The 20272-nt window shown below is 40.3% G+C and overlaps 1 protein-coding gene across 1 annotated transcript in view; it reads left to right on the top strand.

Annotated features, from left to right (window-relative positions):
* LOC145413516 (protein O-mannosyl-transferase TMTC1-like) overlaps positions 1–20272 on the top strand; it is a 243726-nt gene that overhangs the window by 190100 nt on the left and 33354 nt on the right. Inside the window, exons 9-11 of the mRNA XM_080283212.1 lie at positions 4397–4580; positions 9650–9771; positions 15665–15859. Of these exons, the coding sequence (XP_080139338.1) occupies positions 4397–4580; positions 9650–9771; positions 15665–15859 (501 nt within the window). The remainder of the gene's footprint in view (positions 1–4396; positions 4581–9649; positions 9772–15664; positions 15860–20272) is intronic.

Below are 20272 nucleotides of genomic sequence, written 5' to 3'. Positions count from 1 at the left end.
CAGACATACATACTTACACACACCCACACCCACCCACCCACCCACCCACCCACACACTCACACACACACACACACACACACACACACACACACACACACACACACACACACACACACACACACGAGCGCACGCGCATTACGAGCCTGAGTTAATCATATAAAAATACAGTTAGGACACACACACACACACACACACACACACACACACACACACACACACACATCAAGGAAGAAAATAACGTGAAAATGTAAACTTCATATTCAGTTAAATAGGTTTCACTGTAATTTTAAGGCTGAACTGAGACTTTATTTTGTATAATGCTTTGTCGTTGCTATTAAATATATAAATATTTTTTGCGCTCTCTCTCTCTCTCTCTCTCTCTCTCTCTCTCTCTCTCTCTCTCTCTGTTGTTTATATTCTCTCGCTTCTCTTTCACATTTTTGCACCTCCTTCCTGCCTCCTTGCTTTACTAGTTCTATTTTCTCTCCGTCATTCTTCCCTCCTCACATCATCTTTCTTACCTTCGTATCCATATTTAGCTTCCTTTTTCCTCACTCCCATTATCCCTCCTTCCTGCACTCACTCCATTTATTAATATTTTTAAGATTGCTTATCCTCTTACTATTATCTATATTTTTCTTTGTATCCTTCTTTCTACATTATCTCGTGCCATTTTTTCACTTCTCTTCGTTTTTTTTTTTTTTTTTATATTGATTTACCCCTTCAAGGTTTCCCCTCTCCAAATCATTATTCTTCTCCTTCTGATTCTTGTCTCCTTGCACATTCATATTCTGCTTCTCTTTCATTAATTTTACTTTTTAATCATTTTTTAGCATCATTATTCGTTCATTTTTTTACCCTCCTTTTTTACACAATTTCTCTCACTTCTTCCACTTGCATCACTTTTATTGGCCCTTCTTTTTCAGTCTGTTCATGCATTCTCGCCTCACATCATTATTCTTGCTTTCGGTTTCTTTTCTTTTTCTTTTCATTTTTTGTCAATTTCTTTCTTCTGTTTTGGTCTTTTGCTGGTGCTATTTTATATATGTTCCCTTCTTTCGTAATCAATCTTCTCATTCTTTTCAGTATTTTTTTCTTCGTACTTCTTCTTTCTCCTACTTTTTTTTTTTTTTACTTTGAGGTTTTCTCATCTTGCCCATTATTCAGATATTTCTATCTTGACATTTTCATTTCTTCATTCTCTCTTTTATGTCTCTTTTCGTCCTCCGTCACAGTTTATTTTGTCACATAAACTTTTTTTTTTTAATTCCATTTCTCAGCCTTCTCATTATTCCCTTTTCCCTTTCATTAATTATTTTTTTCCCTTTCATTGTTTTGTTTTTCATTATTGTTTATGCATATATTTTTTTTTTCGTTTTCTCCACCTTTGTCATCTCCTTGCTTCTCTTGTCCCCTCTTTTATTAGTGTTGTGTTCTCCATGTCCAAGTACCATCCAATTTTACTTCATCATCCTCATCATCATCATCATCATCTCCATCATCATTATTCATATTTTTTCTCACATTCTTCTCCCTCCAAAACTTTTTTCTTATCATAATTTCAGTAAACTATTTTTTATGCTGCTTTCTTCTCCCACTATCATTCATTTTTACTATTCTAAATTCTCTCCGTCTTTCACTTGTCATTTTTTTTTTTCATCCTTCTCTTTTTGCACAACTTTCTTGGAGTTTTTCGATGTTTTTCCCTCATGTTCGTCTTCTCCCTAGCATGTTCCTCAACTTTATCTTTTCCCACAGTTTTACTTTCCTCTCCCTCTCTCCATCTTTCTTCTTTTTGCAGACGGTTCAACTTCCCTCACCTCTCTCCCTAAATCTCTTTTCTTCCTCCGCCTCTCCTCTGCTGTCTCTTCCCGTTCCTTTAAATTCCTCTGTTTCAACTATTCCTGCCCTCTTGTGGTGTATGTTTTTAGTGGACTCTTACTATCTTCAGACGACTTTATTCAAGTTTAAGAGATGATTTGGACTATATGGGTTACATGGAACCCTAATCAACCTCTTCATAACCAGGGACTCTTCCTATGTCATCCCCTCCTGTCTTATGACATTCCACATTTTATTCCTGCCGTCTCCAGACAGTTTCATTCAGCTTTGAAGAGAATTTTTAGAGCTGGAGAGGTTAGATATATCCTTCTCTTTCCTCTTCAGTACAACATGTGGCAACAAAGCAGATTAAAGTGACCTTCACGTTGCAAAACAAAATTTAAAAAAAATATGTTACAAGAATGAATTATTAAAATTGTTCAGTAGCAGCAGGTAGGAAATAAAAATTGTCCCCGTACTAAAGGAGTTAAAGTTTCAATAATGTGAATGTTTTTTTAAGTTGCATAAAATCGTCTGCAGGCAACAAACAATAAAGCAAAAAAATAGACAAGTAAACAATAAACAAATAAAATCACATGCGACCGACAAATGTAAAATCCCTCCTCTCACTCTCTCTCTCTCTCTCTCTCTCTCTCTCTGACTCCTTAACTTCTCTTCTTTTATCACCCCCAACTCTTCGTCTCTATCCCCCTTCCAAATTTTCAACTTTTTTTTCTCTCTTCATCTTTCCTCATTTATCTTTGTTTTATCTCCCGATTTTTTCTCCTGGCTGACAGACGATTCTCTTTATCATCTTTTACCTTCTTTTGATCTCTTCATCTTGATCGTCCTATCCAAAGGCTTCTTTCTTTCTCTTTTCATTTGTGCTTTATTTCATCATCTCTCTCTTCACTCATCAACTTCCCGCTTCTCTCTCTCTCCCTCTCTCTCTCTCTCTCTCATCTTTATTCTTGTGTCTCTTCATCAGTCAATCCCTCTCTATACCCGCAACTACTCTTTTTATCTCTCACTAACCTCTCGGTCTCTCTCCACCATCTCTCTTTCACCTTTCCACTCCTTTCCTCACCCGCAAACTATTCTCCTTCCCATCATTTTATCACAGTTTTTATCTCTATTTCTCTTCCCACCCGAACGCTCCTCAGTTTTTGTATTTCCTCTTCATCTCTTTCTCTCTCTCTCTCTCTCTCTCTCTCTCTCTCTCTCTCTCTCTCTCTCTCTCTCTCTCCATTCACAGATTATTTCCTTTGATTTTGTCTTTTTTTCATCTGTCTTTTATCTTTTTTCCATATGCCTTTTTCTCTCTTTGCTCCTTTGGCAACTTGACTATCACCCTCTGCCTTACTTACAGCTCTCCCGGCAACCAAGACTCCTCATCTTCCTTGCTTTATCTCTCAGCCATGTTTAATTTTCTTAGCTTTTCAGCATCTTAATGTCCCACTATATTTATTTCATATCTCTCCATGATTCAGTTTTTCCATTTCTCAGTCTCTCCGTGTCTCAGTTTCTTCGTGTTTCACTTTATCTGATAGTCTCTCCATGTCTGAATCTCTATATCACAGTCTCTTCAACCTTCGGTCTCTCCATTTCTCAGTGTGTAAAACGCTCACCATCGTGTCTAGATCTCTCTAAGTTTGGATTTCCTTAAATCTCAGTCTCTCCATATTTCGGACTCTCAGCATATAAATCCCTCTATCGCTCCATACCTGTCCCTGCATCTTACCACATTCGAGTATCGGTCTCCCTATGTCATAATCTGTCTTTTTCAGTCTCTTCAGTTTTCAATATCTATATCTTTCTATCTCTCTCCCTCTCACCATATGTCATGCTGTCCATTTCAGAATCTCTCCATGTTTCCGTCTCCTGTGTCTAACTGTGTCCAGCTCTCCATGTCTCAGTTTCCGAGTCCCAGGAGTTCTCTATACCTCAGCATCTCCACTTATAATTCAGTTTACTTCTTTGTGTCTCAGTTTTTCTCCATGTCACCCTCTCCTCTTTGCACAGAGGCTTTGTTTGCTCATGTGTGGCAGAAATGTGGTGGTGGCGGGGGAGGGGGAGGGGGGATTCACCACATACAGCACTTCCAAGCAGGGTGGATTCAAAATTCTTTCGTGCCATCAGTTCTCCTCCTCTTCGTGACCCCCATTTAGCATCTCCATATTAACAGACTTGCTGTGTCTTTCACTTTCAACTGTCGCTGTTCTTTTGGTCACTGTTATCTGAACACTTTGACTGCATTATTTCTCCACTACGGCAGGGAAAGCAGCACCAGTCAGGCTATGTAATCTCACCCCTATTCTGTTCAACTCTCTAAAGCCAATGTTATTCAGGGCTGTCACTTTTTCGTGTATGAGTCTGGTCAACTCTGAAACTGTTCTCAGTCCATTTTCCAGTTGCAAATAAGCTCCAGCCTGCGTCGAGGCACCATGAAGTGAGTGGATATTGAAACTAGCTGACATATTTGTTTAAACGAGTTTTACAGGACCTCAACAGTTGCCTTTTGTTTCGTTTGATTTTTTCAGTAAATAAATCAAGTGAGACTCTCTCCTCCCCCAGAGCGCTTACCTTCAGCTACCTGCCTGCTCACAACACCTTACTGCTGCTGTGGCCCTTTCATCTGGCCTACGACTGGCAGATGGGCTCAGTACCGCTCGTCACCTCGTCCCAGGACCCCCGCAACGCCGCCTCACTCGCCCTCTACCTCGCACTACTCGCCCTACTCCTCACCTCATCCTATAAGGTTAGTTTTGACTGATTTAGCCGAGAATTACGTGTGACGTTTGTTTTTCTTCCTCCTTCCGCTTTAGTTAAGATCAGCGTTTGAATTGTCCGTTTTCCGTCCTCTTCTTACTCTTCCTTCTTTTCCCGAGTTTCCAATTTTTCTTCTTAATTCCCACTTTCTGTTTCACCGTTCTTTTGACTCATTTACACCTGACGTTCATTTTCTCTCCTCTCTTTCCCTTTTATAATTTTTCCCCCCTGCGTTTCCATTTTTTCTGTCCTATTTCTAATTTTTTTTTTATTTCACCGTCCTCACCTCGCCCTTTACGGCTAATCTGAGTTGATGTATGTAAGCCCCAGACCTTCTTCATTGTCTTCCTCTTTTTTTCTTCTATTTCTCTACTTCTTCTTTTCTTTTATTCCCTTAATATTTACTTTCACTTCACTCCCACCATCGTTTCGTGCAAGCTATGTCGATTTTTTTTTTTTTTTAAGTTCCTTTTGCCCTCTTTCTTCATTTTTCCCTTTCTTCTTTCATTTCTCACATCCTTAATTTTGCTGTATTATAATTTCTATTTCACTCCCTCCCCCCTCCCTGTCTCGAACTGTCGATCGATTTTTGTGTTCACCTTTTCTCTTTCACTTTCTCTTTATTATTTTTTTTTTTATGTTTCTTGATTTTTGCCTCGTTTTCATCCAAGCCTTGTCTTATGAAGTTACTGTAGGTCGCATTTTCTTTAGTTTCATTCCATTTTCTTTTCATATTTCCTATATTTTCTTTCTTAATTAAATGCCTAATTTTCTTTTTCCGACTTCATTTTCTTTCTTCTCATTCTCACATTAGCCTCACCATTTCGTGTAAGGTGAGTTGAAGTCGTTTCTTCCATCTTTCACAATATTTCCTTTTTCTTTTTCTTCCTGCTTTTCGTTTGGCTTCTTTTTGCCCTCTATTCATTTTCCACGATCCCGTAAAAGGGATTAAAAAGTAGGTCAATTTTTTCTTAACATTCCCTCATTTTTTCCCGTCACATCCCTCAGTGTTTTCATTTTTCTAAAGACTTTTACTTAATACCTCGTCCTTCTCATTCTCCACCTAACTTCATCCTGTAAGCTTATTATGGGTCTATTATACCCATTTTTCTTAAGTCTATCCCCTCAACAAACTTTTCCTTCTTTTTCCTCATTTCCATATTTATTTATTTCTCTTCTATTTCATTCGTCTCAGCTATAACTTTTTACCTCACTTTCTCCACCTTGTCCCATGAAGTTAGTCTGGGTTCAAAATGCTCTCTCTCTCTCTCTCTCTCTCTCTCTCTCTCTCTTACTTTTTCTCCTCTTACATCTCCAACTCCACCTCACCCTCACCTCCTCTTTCATGGTGGTCAGGGGCGATTTCGGTAAGCCATGTCATTTTTCTTACTCTTCTTCTTCTGCTGCCTCTGCCTCTCTCTCTCTCTCTCTCTCTCTCTCTCTCTTTCAAACCTTGCCCTACTAGTCCACGTTGTCATCACGTCTTTTACTATTTAATTCATACACCTGTTCTTACATTCCCTTCATTCCCTTTTCATGGACTCTTTTCGCCCTCTGACTCTCCTCCTCTTGAAGGTCCAAGTCGGGCAGAAACAGTTGCATCGCCTGAATATTGTTTTTAATTTGTCATAACTTTTATTATCATTATCATTATCATCACTTATTATTATTATTATTATAAAATAGTACTAGTAGTAGCAGTAATAGTTGTGGCATCATCATCATCAATATTATTATTATTATTATTATTATTATTATATAAATTGATGGTCTAGGGAATGACTATTTTCTATTTTTTGCTGACATTTTTTTACGGCTCTGCTCAATAATGGAGAAATTTTTCCAACGAGACAGGTTAGACAGAGCCTTAATAAATCCCTTAATTATGACAGACCTTTTTTAAGATGAATAAAATCGTCTGGAAGTAGCAAGAATATGATGGAAGTCACACGGAATCGAAGGGTAAGGCGATTCGCAGTACAGAGAGATCCACACATCCTATCTTTATCTTTATTTTCACACGCACCTTCTGTTACCTTCTGTCTTTTACCTTTACGTCATCGTGGAAGTTCGGTGTTAAAAGTAAAATCGAGCATCTCTCACTTTTATACTCCCCTCCTTGGCCTTCCTCTTCTCCCTTCTTCCTTTTTAACTCACTCCGTTTCCTTCTTCCCCTTTCTCCTCTTCCTCCCTGCCCATCTTCATCGTCTATTCTTAGATAACTGTAAATTTAAGCGTAACATCAAGCGCTTCTCACTTCCGTACTTCTTCCTCCTCCTGGTCTCGGTCTTTCTCCTCTTCCGCCTTCCCCACTTCTCCCCCCCCCTCACAAACTTTCTTTTCCTTCTCCCCATCTCTCTTCCTCGCTTGCACTGAGAGAAGTGTCGTGTCATTATTCTTTTCCTTTCCTCTTTCCCTTACTCAGTCTTTCTGTATTCCTTCTACTCTTGTTTTTCCTCTTCTTCATCTTTTCTCCTCAGCTCTCTCTCTCCCCTCTCCTTCCTTCCCCCCCCCCTTTCCCTCCTCCCTTTTCCTCTTCATTCATCGTCTTCACCTATTCCATCTTTCACTTCCTCTCCCAATACTCATCCACTCTTTGCCTGACCCTTTTTCCTCATTCCTCTTCAGTTCACTCCCCACAACTCTCCCCTTTCTCCCCTTCTCCCCACACCTCTTCCACACCTGTCCTGAGATAAGTGTAGAGTGGCCTCATTATCTCGGCTTCCTCCTCCCCTCACTTCCTCTCCCTATCTTTTGTTGCCTTTGTCTTGCTGCGATACTCTTTCGCCTCTCCTCTACAAATGTGAAGGTCCAGGAGTGGTGTGGGCGAGTAGGTTAAATTTTCATTCTGTCCTTCTCTGTCTTCTTGTTACGCATTTATTCCCATTAACTTTTCCCTCCTCTCCCCTCTCCCCTATCTGTGCTTTTCCCTTGCTTTCCTTTTTATATTTTCTCATGGTAAGGACAGCTTTTTTTTTTTTTTTTTTTTTTTTTTTCAGATGACTTTTTTTTTTTTTCTTTTTTGATGAAAGTGGGTGTGATATTACTACCGTCTCTGTTGTTGACCCTCCCATTGGTCAAACAATTCTAGTATTCCATTCCAACTACAGACTGATTATTACATCCACCAAGGAGGCTATGTTTTACTCCGCGTTGGCGTGTCTGTTTGTTTGTTTGTTAGTAGGATTATTCAAGAAGTTATGAAAGGATTGTGATGAAATTTTGTGGAAGGGTGGGCACTGGGCCAAGGAAAAAATAGTTAAATTTGGGGCCTGATCCGGATCCGGATCTAGAGTATCCCGCACAATATCTCCAAAAGTTCTCAATGAATATCATTGAAATTTTGTGGAAAGGTGCGCAATGGACCATGAAAACATTTATTGAATTTTGGGACGGATCCGGATCCGGACTCTACAGTATATCCACGGATCCGGATCCGGGATTGCTCAAAAAGTTATAAATGGATTTTGATGAAATTTTGTGGCAGGGTGGGCCATGGACCAAGGAGGAAATTATTAAATTTGGGAGGGCGGATCTGGATCCGGATCCGGAGTATCCCGTACAATATCTCTAAAAGTTTTCAGTGAATTTTAATGAAATTTTGTGGAAAGGTGGGCCATGGACCGAGAAAGAATTTATCAAATTTTTGAGTGGATGCGGATCCGGATACTTTTAATGGCATTGGCTGAGGTATGCATTCCCTTAGTGCTTTCTAGTTTTTCATAATTTCTTCCAGCTGAGAGAGGGTCATAGGATCCTCTAGTGCTAATTGTAGGTTCTGTTCTTTCTGTTTCTCTTATATTTTTTCCATCTTATCTATTTCATTATTTTTCTTACGTCTCCCTCCCCCAACCTCCCTTCATACTTTTTTGTTCACGCTCTATCTTCTCATCTTATTATTGGTTCTCTATTGTTTTTCAGCTGCTTTTATCGTATACGGTATTTATATTGTTCTACACTGCTTATTATTTATGCCTTTCTTCTGTTTCTCTTATGTATCATTTTATTGGAATTATTTCATCTTTTTTCAACTCCCCTTCTTACTTTCGTCCTACTTTCCATAAAATCGTCCTTTATCCTCTTTCCCTTCCTTTCCTCATGGTACTTTCTCTCCCCCTCCCTTCTCACACAATATTCTCCCATCCTCTCCTCTCCCTGCACACTTAATCTCCCCATCACATCCTCTTCCTCAGCTCTCACCCCCCTGTGACTAGCATCATAGTCCAGTGTTAAGCTGCTGCTATAGCTATGCTTTGAAACTGGAGAGATGACAATTTTAGCGAAAGAGAAAAGGGCGTACCTCCTGCAAGCTTCATATCACTTCCACTTCAATGATTTTTTTTTTTTTTCTCGTTCTTGATATACTCAGATGGTTATAGTCATCTTATGAGAGACTTTTAGAATTAGAGGTGTTAGATATAGCCTTCAGTAATCGTTTCAGTACTGGATCTTTTTCCTGAACTGAATAAAATTGTTTGGAGTTCTAACAATAAATATAATACGTCATTCAGGTGAAGGTATTAACGTTTCTTTTTCCTGCCTAGCATTTCTTTTACGAAACTTAAGGCCTCTTCCCTAAATATCCCCATTTTCGTCTTTTCTCTCCACCCTTCCGCCTTCTACCTACCCTTAACACCCCTTTCTTTCTACCCTTTGCACCACGTTCTTATCCGTCAACCCTTCATCTACAAATTTCCGCATTTTATTTCGCGCTTTCCTACTTTTCCTGCCATTTTAGCCAGTTATGCATTAGGTTATGTAGAAATCGACACTTTAGACTGTGAGAGCGATTTGCGTGTCGTGATTTGTAATGAATACCGAAATAGAGGTCCAAGCAAAAATATAAAAAAGGCTCTTTCTTTTTTCTATCCTTGTTTTACACCAGTAGATTGGTCACACACACACACACACACACACACACACACACACACACACACACACACACACACACACACACACACACACAATCCCGACAGGCACACACACACAAAACCCCTCCTCCAACACACTACATTATGAACCAGCCGAACTATTTATACTGCTTCTATTTTCTTGCAGACCCGTGAAGGCAGGGCGGTGGTGTGGTCGGTGCTAGTGCTGGTGCTGTCCTTCCTGCCAGCGTCCAACCTCTTCTTCAGAGTAGGGTTCGTCGTGGCAGAGCGGCTTCTATACATCCCGAGGTGAGGAAAGAGCTCGAATTTAGAAGTTGGGATGTGTGTGAGTGTGTGTTTGAAGTGGGCTAGTGGGGATGTGCAAGTGTGTGAGTGAGTGAGTGTGTGTGGGGGGGGTACGCGTCTGTGTGTGTAGTGCCTGCGTGCGTGCGTGTGTGGGCGTGTGTGTTGATCCAATATAAGGATCAAAGACAGCCCGTAAAACCTTGTTCCCACTGAGGAAAAATCCTAGAACCCAAATTCAGGATCCGTTCGTTTGCCTACGTCTGAACAAATTGTGTTGGAAAGACTTAAGGGTCTTTATCTCTCAGGCTGAGGCTTCCTTACTCATTTTCCTTAGGATATACTTTTTCATACGGCTCACTGATTTCCACACATTTGAGATTAATGTACGGTAAATTGATATTAAAAAGAATAAGTATCGTAGCATAGTGACAGAGCTCTGGTTGGAGTAAGCAGTGCTCTAATGCTCCGCGGTTCGCTATTAAGATGTGTCCGGAGGTTCTGCCATGCAAAACGATGTCACGGCAGCAGGGTTTACGACCTGAATGACTTGGACTGTGGTAGCCTTTCCTGGGACCTTCTTAAGCCATGATTTCTTCAACTTTGAGGTTCCCAGACTATTAATAACACAGCTATTGTTGAAAGGAAATGTAAACCATTACAACACAAAAACATTCTCTTTCACTTTTTTCATGCTTTCTTCAGGGGATTTTATACAAACCAAACATCCACATGGATTTCTAACAAATTCATTACCCAGATAACCCAGATTCAGGAAGAAATTATACTAATATACGATGAGAGGAATAAGACGCGATTGTTTCCTCCCTACACTTCTCATAACTACGATATCATTTTCATTAACTTGTTACCTCCAGACGATTGCATGCAGATGTATCATCCAAATCTTAGTGCTGTTGCTGTTAACCTTCTCATGGTCTGGACAACAGTGTCAGAAGGTTTTATTCATCCATCATAGGAGCATGAAGGTGTTAACTCACGCTCCCATCGCTCACTCTTAACTGAAGGAATAGTTTGGCTTGAATAGAACAGAATTTAGTACCAGGCTTGTCAAGATCATGAAATGGTTATTAGTACCAGTATTAACTCTCTCAGGCTCCTTTGACTTAATCTCAGGCGAATAAAATTATCTAGCGTTAGCTGGAATAAAATACTAGAGTCGTCCCCACCATGTGAAGCTTAACATACCCAGGAAACAAACATACGATTCATTGCTAAACGTAACGATGACTGTCTCTCACTTTGCTCTTGCTTCCTCTGTGCGATTCTATACAGCTTACCATATCAGGACAATAACAGACATACAAAGTGGGATTAATCTGTGTTTATTCCTTCTCTTCATTCAACCTGGCATGATATGGCATTCATTTTGTTGTGGGTACCGTCCGGCGATACACATCCAGCTTCCGCTTTTTAACTCCCCCACGGTTGCAACAGCGCTAGTGTTGTCTTCCACATAGCACCAGGTAATGTATTCAGTTGAGAGAGGGCCATAGGAACCTCAGTGTTTATGCTTTCGCTGCCATGGACACTTTTTTTTTCCCCCTTTTAGCAATAAAGTCGAAAGTTCTGAAAAAAGCCACCCAAGTAATACCTCTTCCTCCTCCAGTCGCTTACCAATGATGAGCATAGATTCACTGTGACTGTGATAGATTCTGAAGTAACAGTTTTGATGCTCGTTAGAACGTTTTGGCTTTTGCAGCTTTGAAGAAGTGAATTTTGGGAAAGTAATTAAGCAACGCATATTACCTTTTCGCAAGCTTTCCAGTGATGTACTTAAATCTGCTGACCCGTTAATAGATTCCTTAATAACAGTTTTGGTGTTCAATTTGGCCTTTTTTTCAGCAATACAGTGGAGGGGAAAAAAAGCACCTATTTCATCACAAGTTTTTTAACGATGTGAGTAGATCTGCCGTAGCTTTAATAATTTTCTAAATAATAAAGTTTTGGTTGAGCTCTACCACCCGGATTACAGATTTAATAATGTTCTCTCATGCATCCCTCGCTCCAACAACAAACCAAACATACGAATCGGGGGGAAAAGGTAGTATTTATTCCAGCCCTACGCTTCCGTACTTTATCGTTCCCCAGGGCCCTCTTTACCAAATCACCAGTCTCTTATCCCGTCCCATTACAAAAGTGCCTCACCCCCATTTACATATATTCAAATTAATTGCCCCTCAATCTCATCACGAAGGTGATCAGCGTCGTTCACTCGAAACTCCCACGGGGGTCTTCAGTAAAGGCGCAATGCTTCGGTAAGGGGTAATGGTTCAGTAGAAAGGCAATACTTAACCCTTAAGTAGTCGATCTGTTTTCACCTGACAGAACTAGACCATCCCCATGGTTTAAATGCTATCTTATCAATGCACTGAATACTAGAATATCTCTATCTACTAGTCACAACCACCATTCTAGAAGGCACACACTCAGAGAGAGCATACTTCCGCAACGCCAATAAAATTTAAGATTTACTGCTGCACTTTCTCTTTCCTACCAGACGAATACATTTACCGTATCACATAGTAAATGATTCTCCAGTCAAGTCTAGCCTGCTGTACATTCTCAGAATGCACATGCATAGGCTGACGCAATAAAATTTATGAATTATTCTTGCATCCGGATCCGGATCCACCTCAAAATCTAGCTACGTCTCCCGTGACCCACTGTCCACCTATCAACCAGAATTCATTCAGATCAGATAACAATGTTTACAGATATCTTGTACACAGACAAACAAACAGACACGGTTGAATACATACCCGTCGTCCATCTTTGTTGTGGAGGTAATAAAATATCCTTCTATCTTTTCGTCCCCAGCCCATCACACACTTACAGTCCCTCAGGTAATTGTTACACTCTGTCGCACACCCATTTCCAGATCTGAGGGCTTCCAGAATAGGTTTATCTACCATATTAGACTCATAAAGCTGCCGTGTTACCTTCAGGTCCACACCCCAGCTCACTCCCCATCCCTTGACTAATCGTTAGAATCACGCAGTTGGGAGTCTAATGGGTTCCAAAGCAGCACCATCGAACATTTAGACTTATCTCTACCTTCTATTACCTCTCACTCAACCATCTTGTTTCTACAACTTGGCCTAACATTTTTCTCTCTCAGTCTTGAATGGTGAGATGTAACAATAATTATACTAGAATAGGATGATCGTCATGAAGAGGTGATATGGAAAGAACGTAGAACCATAGCACTGTCTTTTTCTACCACCGAAATGCGTGAAATAATCTGCAAATGGTCGAACATCTGGTCCAGGATAATGCTAATACAGTATACCACCACGTAGCCATCTCAACGCATGTCCAATCTGCTAGCTAATCGTCGAAATCCACTGCAGGTCCATTCCAAACGATTATAACACTCTGTCTCATTTGATTGACCCTCAGCAAAATAAACTCGTCTGGCGTTAGCTGGAATAGAATACTAGAGTGAAATCCAATCTGTCCTCTCCCCTCTCCACTAATGCCCAAACTCTGTCATCCAATTGCCCTTTCCATTCCTCACCAATTCACCCCCAATCCCCACCTTCAACCCTTACTCCCAATTTCCCAACATCCCCCCAGTAAACCTCAAAAGTGTAATCTAATACCCCTCAAATTTTCATTCCCAGACCCCCTCCAGGAATCCCCTCCCCCCCAACACAGCACCCAAATCCCCTCTTTAGTCTCTTTCTAACCACTGCCAATCCATACCCAAATGCCACTGCCAGTCCAGTCCATCACCTCCAGTCCTCCCTCACATGCTTCCACTATTACTCCTCTCGAACCTACCATTTCATAATCCCCCATCCCCGGATCTCATAACGACCAATCATCACCCCAGCTCTTTATCTAGTCACCCCAGTCACCCACCCCAATGTCCCATCACATCACTCCAATCGTCATTAAATTACCCCAGTCCCTACCCTAATTACCCCAATCATTCATAACATCACCTCATTCACCCACCCCAATCCTTCATCTTATCACCTCAGTCACCCACCCCATCCCTCATCTCATCACCTACCCCAATCCCTCATCTCATCATCTCGATCACCCAGCCCAATCCCTCATCTCACCACCTCAGTCACCTACCTCAATCCCTCATCTCATCACCTCAGTCACCCACCCCAATCCCTCACCTTAATTACCCACCCCAACCCTTCATCTGTTCACCCTAGTCACCCACTCCAATGGCCCATCTCATCACTTTTATCTCCATCTAATCACCTCAGTCCCCAGTTGATTACCCCAATCCCTCATCTCATCACCGCAGCCACCCACTCCAGTCCCCTGTCTAATCATCCCCAATTCCCAATCCCCCAATCCCCCCAGCACCCCAGGTCCCGTCAGAAGTGGTGCCCCTCTCGTGTAGTTCAATTAACGCGTGGCCTCGGCGTCGTCATTACAGCTGCTGGGATTTCTCGCTTAATTAGTGCACCGTGCTGGCGTCTACTGCACCTTACTTGCCCACTACCCTCTTACCTGCCTGATTGCTTGGCTACCTGGGCGATTACCTGGGGGATTACTGTGGTGATTACTTAATTACATCAGATTCCTTGGTTACCTGATTAATACTTTGAGATTACGTCTTTATCTGATAATTACTTTGAAATTCCTTCATTACCTGGGATTACTTGGTTACCTTATTATTACTTTGAAATTACCTTGTTACCTGGGGATTATTTGATTACTTGGGGATAACATGACGATTACTTCATTAACTGGGGATTACATACGGATTGTTTGATTACTTGGGGATTGCCTGAGACTTGCTTGGCTACATGGGATTTCCTTGGTATTGCTTAATTACCCAGGGGTTACCTGAGATTTCTTGAATATCTGGGGATTACTTTCTTTCCTGGAGGATTACTTGATTACCTTGGGACTGCTGGGGATTTCTGGCTACCAAGGTGCTGATAGATTACCTGTGAATTGCTGGGGTAATTCCTTCATTACAAGGAGACTCCTACTGCATCTAATCGTCTCTCCGGCCGCCATACCTGGAACAAAAGAAACATTAGGTCATCGTATTGAAAAAGTTAAATACATCAGTTAACGTGATACTCCTATTACTTATTCACATATATTGATTTTGACTTTTTTTTTTTAGGGAATATATCGCGGCCTTCTGGATTTTGGTTCCTTCTTCCTTGCATTAAAAAAACAACAACAGCCCTAGATTGATTAAAAATATCTGTCAGCAGCTGGAATAAAACACTAGGGTCTTCAATATAGAGTTAATAAAGACTGTATTAAAACTCCCAGGCTACTATGACTCACTCTTAGATGAATAAAATCGTGTTGCGTTAGTCTGGAAGAGAGTACTGTACTAGAGTTTTCCAGTTCATAAGAGGGTTGAAATATCTCCAGTGTACTTTGCATAATTTCTTCCTTCCTGAGCAGCTAATATTGGACCTGGCATGAAGGAGGAGGAGAGTCGGAGCAAAAATGAGAGAGAGAGAGAGAGAGAGAGAGAGAGAGACATCAAACCTCGATGTTACTACTGTTTATTTCCTTTGCAGAGATTAGCTGACCCATCTTATTTTCTGTCACCATCGCTGACTACGCAGTATTTTAATCTCCAGTTCTATGATGTATTTTTCCTTTGTTTTTGCTACCTGAAGACGAGTTTTAAAAATTAAACTAAGGAGAGACTTGTAACTAATAGGTTTAGGTACAGTTTTCACTTACACTTCATTATTGTCTCCCCTCCTTTAAAATATTTCCTCTTCATTTCTAGTTTAATTACTCTCTCCCCACTTCTGACTTTAACGTGTCTCACTTCAAACTCGATCAGTGTCTCCCCACTTCAGACTTAGCTAATGTCTCCTCACTTCTAATTTAACTAATTTCTCCCCACTTCTCTCCCCACTCCTTACAGTCTGGGGTGGAGCACGCTGGTGGGGGTGGGAGCAGGGAGGCTGGTGTGTGGTGGTGGTGGTGGTGGTGGTGGGGGTCGTGGTGGAGGGGGGATAAGGAGGGGGAGGGGCGGTCTGGTACTTGCCCTTCTCCTCGTCTTCTCCCTCAGGACGTATCGGAGGAACCTCGATTGGAAGACCCGAGATGACCTGTTTACGTGAGTCGTTTGCATTTCCTTTTACATTATTTATCTATCTATATCTATTTCTCTATCCATCTACATGTCTATCTGTCTGTCTGTCTATTTACCTGTCTATCTATGTATCTATCTATCTATGAATATTATCTGAGCAGTAGTTACTGTTTCATTTTTTTCTTGTTAGTGTCATCGTCATCACCAGCATCATCTTCGTCACCGTCACTTTAATCTCATCATCATCACTCATGCCGCCTTTTTCACTTCATCATCATCATCATTATCATCAACATCATCACCATCATCATCATCATCATCACCACCATCATCATCATCATCAACGTCATCAACATCGACACAGAGTCTGAATAGGGCTACCATCATCACAAGGTCATCATTCTCTAATTTATCACCCCCATAAATTTCACCTTCATCATCATTATAAAATTCAGAGTTAATAAGTTGGTTCATATACACGTTAATTTTTAGGGTTTTATTATTGAACTTCCAGTAATACAATCGTGTAGTAGTTATAGGATCATCATCATCATCATCATCATCATCATCATCATCATCATCATCATCATCATCATCATCATCATCATCATCATCATCATCGTCATCATCATCATCATCATCATCATCAGTCAGCATCTACCCAAACTCGTAACCCTCATCAATAATATTATCATCATCGTTATTAGCACGAAAATTGCCCTCAACATCTCATTATAGGAGAGAGAGAGAGAGAGAGAGAGAGAGAGAGAGAGAGAAAGCTTGGCACCGAGCACCAAACTCTCTGCCAAGCTTCTATCTCTCTGATTCTCCTCTTTCTCTCCCTCCTCCTCACCTTTTTCCCCCCCTCCTATCCTCCTCTTTCTCGTCTCCCGTCTTTTTTTCCTCCGTACCAACTTTATTATGATCTACTTTTTATCCTTCCTCCATCCCTTCCACGTTTTCTTTTTCTCTTTACATCCTCTCTCTCTCTCTCTCTCTCTCTCTCTCTCTCTCTCTCTCTCTCTCTCTCTCTCTCTCTCTCTCTTTCTCTCTCTCTCTCTCTCTCTCTCTTTCTTCTAACCACTTTCTCTTTCCTCTATTTCCATTATTTCTTTCCCCCTTTATTCCCAAGAGTTATCATTCTCTTTTTTCCTTTTATTTCATCCATTTTTAATCATTATTTTCTTCCTATTCTTTTCTTTCTTCCTTTCATTGTCTTCCACTTCCTTTAACTTCTTTCTCCTTGCTTCATTTCACTGCCTTGTAATCTGTTTTTCTCCTTGCTTAAAATCTCTTCTTCTCCTTCCTCATTCCTATCTATGTATTCAGTTCGTTCATCTGTATTCTTCTTTCCCTATCTTACTCTCATCTTTTCGTCTTCCTGTTTTCTTTTCCCTTACATCTCATGTTTATGTTCTTTCCGCATTTCTTTTTCATCCTATTTTATTCGTCCTTTTTCCTTCCTTTTTTCCTCGTCTATTTTCTTTCTTTTAATGAAATTTCTACAGCAATTTTCTTACATCTTCCTTCAAGCTTTGGCTGAATGAATTAGTGGGTGGGTGGTGGAGCCTTCTTTCTTTACTCTTCTGAACTTGTACTTAAGGAAACAATACCTCAATGAAAATCTTCTCCGTAACAAACAATTTGAAGAGGATTCATAGGTTTGGCGCAGTTTGTACTTCTTTGTATTTCACCTCTTATTCTTCCCCTCTTCTCTATATTTTTCTCTGCCTCCACTCCTGTTCCTACATTTCTCCTCCTCTGACTATCGCTTTCCGCTTGATTTCCCTCATTCTTTCGCTCCTTGCATTATTCTTTTCTCTTCTCTCCCTCACAACTCCTCTTTCCTATTTCTGACATTTTCATTTCTTTCATCTTTTCCTGCATATATTCTATCTACTTTATTTGATTTTGCTTCCCACACTTATTCCTTCTCATTTACATTTCATTTGTTTTATATATAGTTTCATAAATTTTCTTTTTTTTTTTGCCATTTTTATTCTCATTTCTTATTTTCTACTCTTTTGTTTTCCTCTTTTCCTATTTCTGTTCTTTTCTTGTAACTTTTTTGGTCCTTCACATTCTACTTGCTTTACTTCTCTTCTATATTTTTCTTTTCCTCTCCCCTTTCTAATTCTTCTTCCTATCACTATTCCTTCTCTTTCTCTGTTCCCTACCGTCATCCCCCTTTATCTCCATGATTCCTTCCCCTCACCTTCAAACTTTTTCTTCATTTCCTCCATTCGTTCCGACTCATAACCATTTCCTCTTTCTTGCATGTGTATCCTTCTCTTCCATTCCTCTTCTTCCTCTTCCACATCCCCCTTTTTCCTAGCGTCATTCGTTTTTGCTTGTTCCTTTCCTACCATTTTCCCCTCTCCCTTCTCTCTCTCTTTTATTTTTTTTCTGTCTTTGCCTCTTACTTTCCCATGATTGTCTGTTCTTTCTATCCTTCCATTCATTACCATCATCGTCTCTCCATTCCTCTCTTCCATTTTTTTTTTTTTTTTGGTCATTGCCTCATACTTTTCTCTCGTTATCTGTTCTCTCCGTTTCATCCTTTCATTTCCATTCATCACTTCCGTTCTCTCCTTCCTAAGTATTTTTTCCTTCCTTAACATTTTTTATAATACTTTTCTTTCCATTTTCTTTGGTTTTTCCTTTCATACCTTTTTCCGCTATTTCCATTTTGTCTCCACCCTTCTCTTCCGTTCTTTCATTCATTAATCATTCATCCTTTTCGTCGTTTATTCATTCCACTTTAGCTTTGTCCTTTTATCTGCCATCCTCTTTATTTTTAAATCTTTTTATTCAACTCACTTTCCTCTTTTTCTACCCTAAATATTTTTCGCTGTTCTTGTCTTTCATCTTTTTATTCGCTTTTCCTATCTCCTTTTCAACATATATATTTTCTCTCCATCCCTTATCCCCATTCCCCACTTCCTTCCTCTCCTTCCTCTTTGCTTCCTCCCTTCTTAAGTCTATACCTTCCCTTCATTTCGTCTCTTCATTTTCATTTTCCACGCCATTCGTCCACCCATTCATTCGTCTCTGCTTCTTCCTTCCACATCTTTATCCATTACCCTATTTTGTCCCTTTGTCTTTATTTCCCCCTTCCATGTTTTCATTTTTTGTGGCTGATACTCTTTCTTCCCCCTTTATTTCCCCATTTTCCTTTTTTTGTTCCGACACAACTCTGTTTATTTTTCTCCTACTCCCTTTCCTTCATTACCTCGTCTCTTCCTTCACGCTTCTTTTCTCTCTACCTTCCCTTCTTTCGGTCTCTTTTCTTCTCTTTCTTCCCTTCTTTCATTTCTTATTTAACGTCACCATTTCTTCCCTTCTTCCCTATTTGTCCTTCTTTGTCACCCCTTCTCTCTTCCTTTCCATTTTAATCTGCTTTTTTTCTTTTCTTCTTCATTTAATTTTTTTCTGTTCAGTATTTAAATTTTTTGTTCTTTACTTCATTTCCTTCCCTTCTCTCTCTCTCTCTCTCTCTCTCTCTCTCTCTCTCTCAGCCCATATCCGTTTTCAATGTTCTTTCCAATTCCATTTTCCATTCCCACTTACTCATCTCTTTTTACCTCGATATTCTCTCTCTCTCTCTCTCTCTCTCTCTCTCTCTCTCTCTCTCTCTCTCTCTCATCTCTTCCATATTTCCCTGATCCCTCCCTTTATCATGGTCATCAGGACTTACCTTCTTTCTCTCATCATCTCATCTCTCTCTCTCTCACTCACTGTCTCTCACTTTGGCCTTGCCTTAATTTCCTTTCATCCTCCTTAGTGTCTCTCTCTCTCTCTCTCTCTCTCTCTCTCTGTATGTGTGTGTGTGTGTGTGTGTGTGTGTGTGTGTGTGTGTGTGTCTGTCTGTCTGTCTGTCTGTCTGTCTGTCTGTATGTATGTCAGCTCTTCTAAGTATTTCTCCATCATTGAATCCTCGTCCATTTGTTTCCTTTCATCAATCTGCATAATTTTTCTCATAATTTTTCTTTTATCTCACTGTAAAATGATGTGCTTTTTATTTTATTTTCAAAATTATCTGCCTATTGCATCTTTATAAATACAGTTCATCTGCCTCTTGCTTCCAATCTTCCTTTCCTCTCCCCAGCCATTATCTTTCCTTCTTTCTTCTCGCCTCTGTTTCCTGACATCCATCCATACATACATATATTCTTCACCCTCCATCCATCCATCCACCTATATTTCCGCCTTTCTCCCACCACCCAGTTTTCTATCCTTTTCCTCCGTTTCATCCTTTCTTTTATTCTTACCTTCATCCGGCCATCCAACTTATTCATCCTTCTCTCTCTCAGTGGTTTCTCCTCTGTCAGCTGTTCATCCACCGAAGTACCTCTGTCCATCCATATATCTTTCCATTCGTTCATTCATCCTTTCCTTTCATCTCCGTCTGCATCCATCCATCCACCCATTCATTTA

The sequence above is a fragment of the Coenobita brevimanus genome, chromosome 96, assembly GCF_032717465.1.
Source record: "Coenobita brevimanus isolate Jiangsu-jjx chromosome 96, ASM3271746v2, whole genome shotgun sequence".
In the NCBI taxonomy this organism is placed as follows: Eukaryota; Metazoa; Arthropoda; class Malacostraca; order Decapoda; family Coenobitidae; genus Coenobita; species Coenobita brevimanus.
The sequence above is the reverse complement of the archived record's forward strand: the minus strand, read 5'-3'. Positions and strand labels throughout refer to the sequence as shown.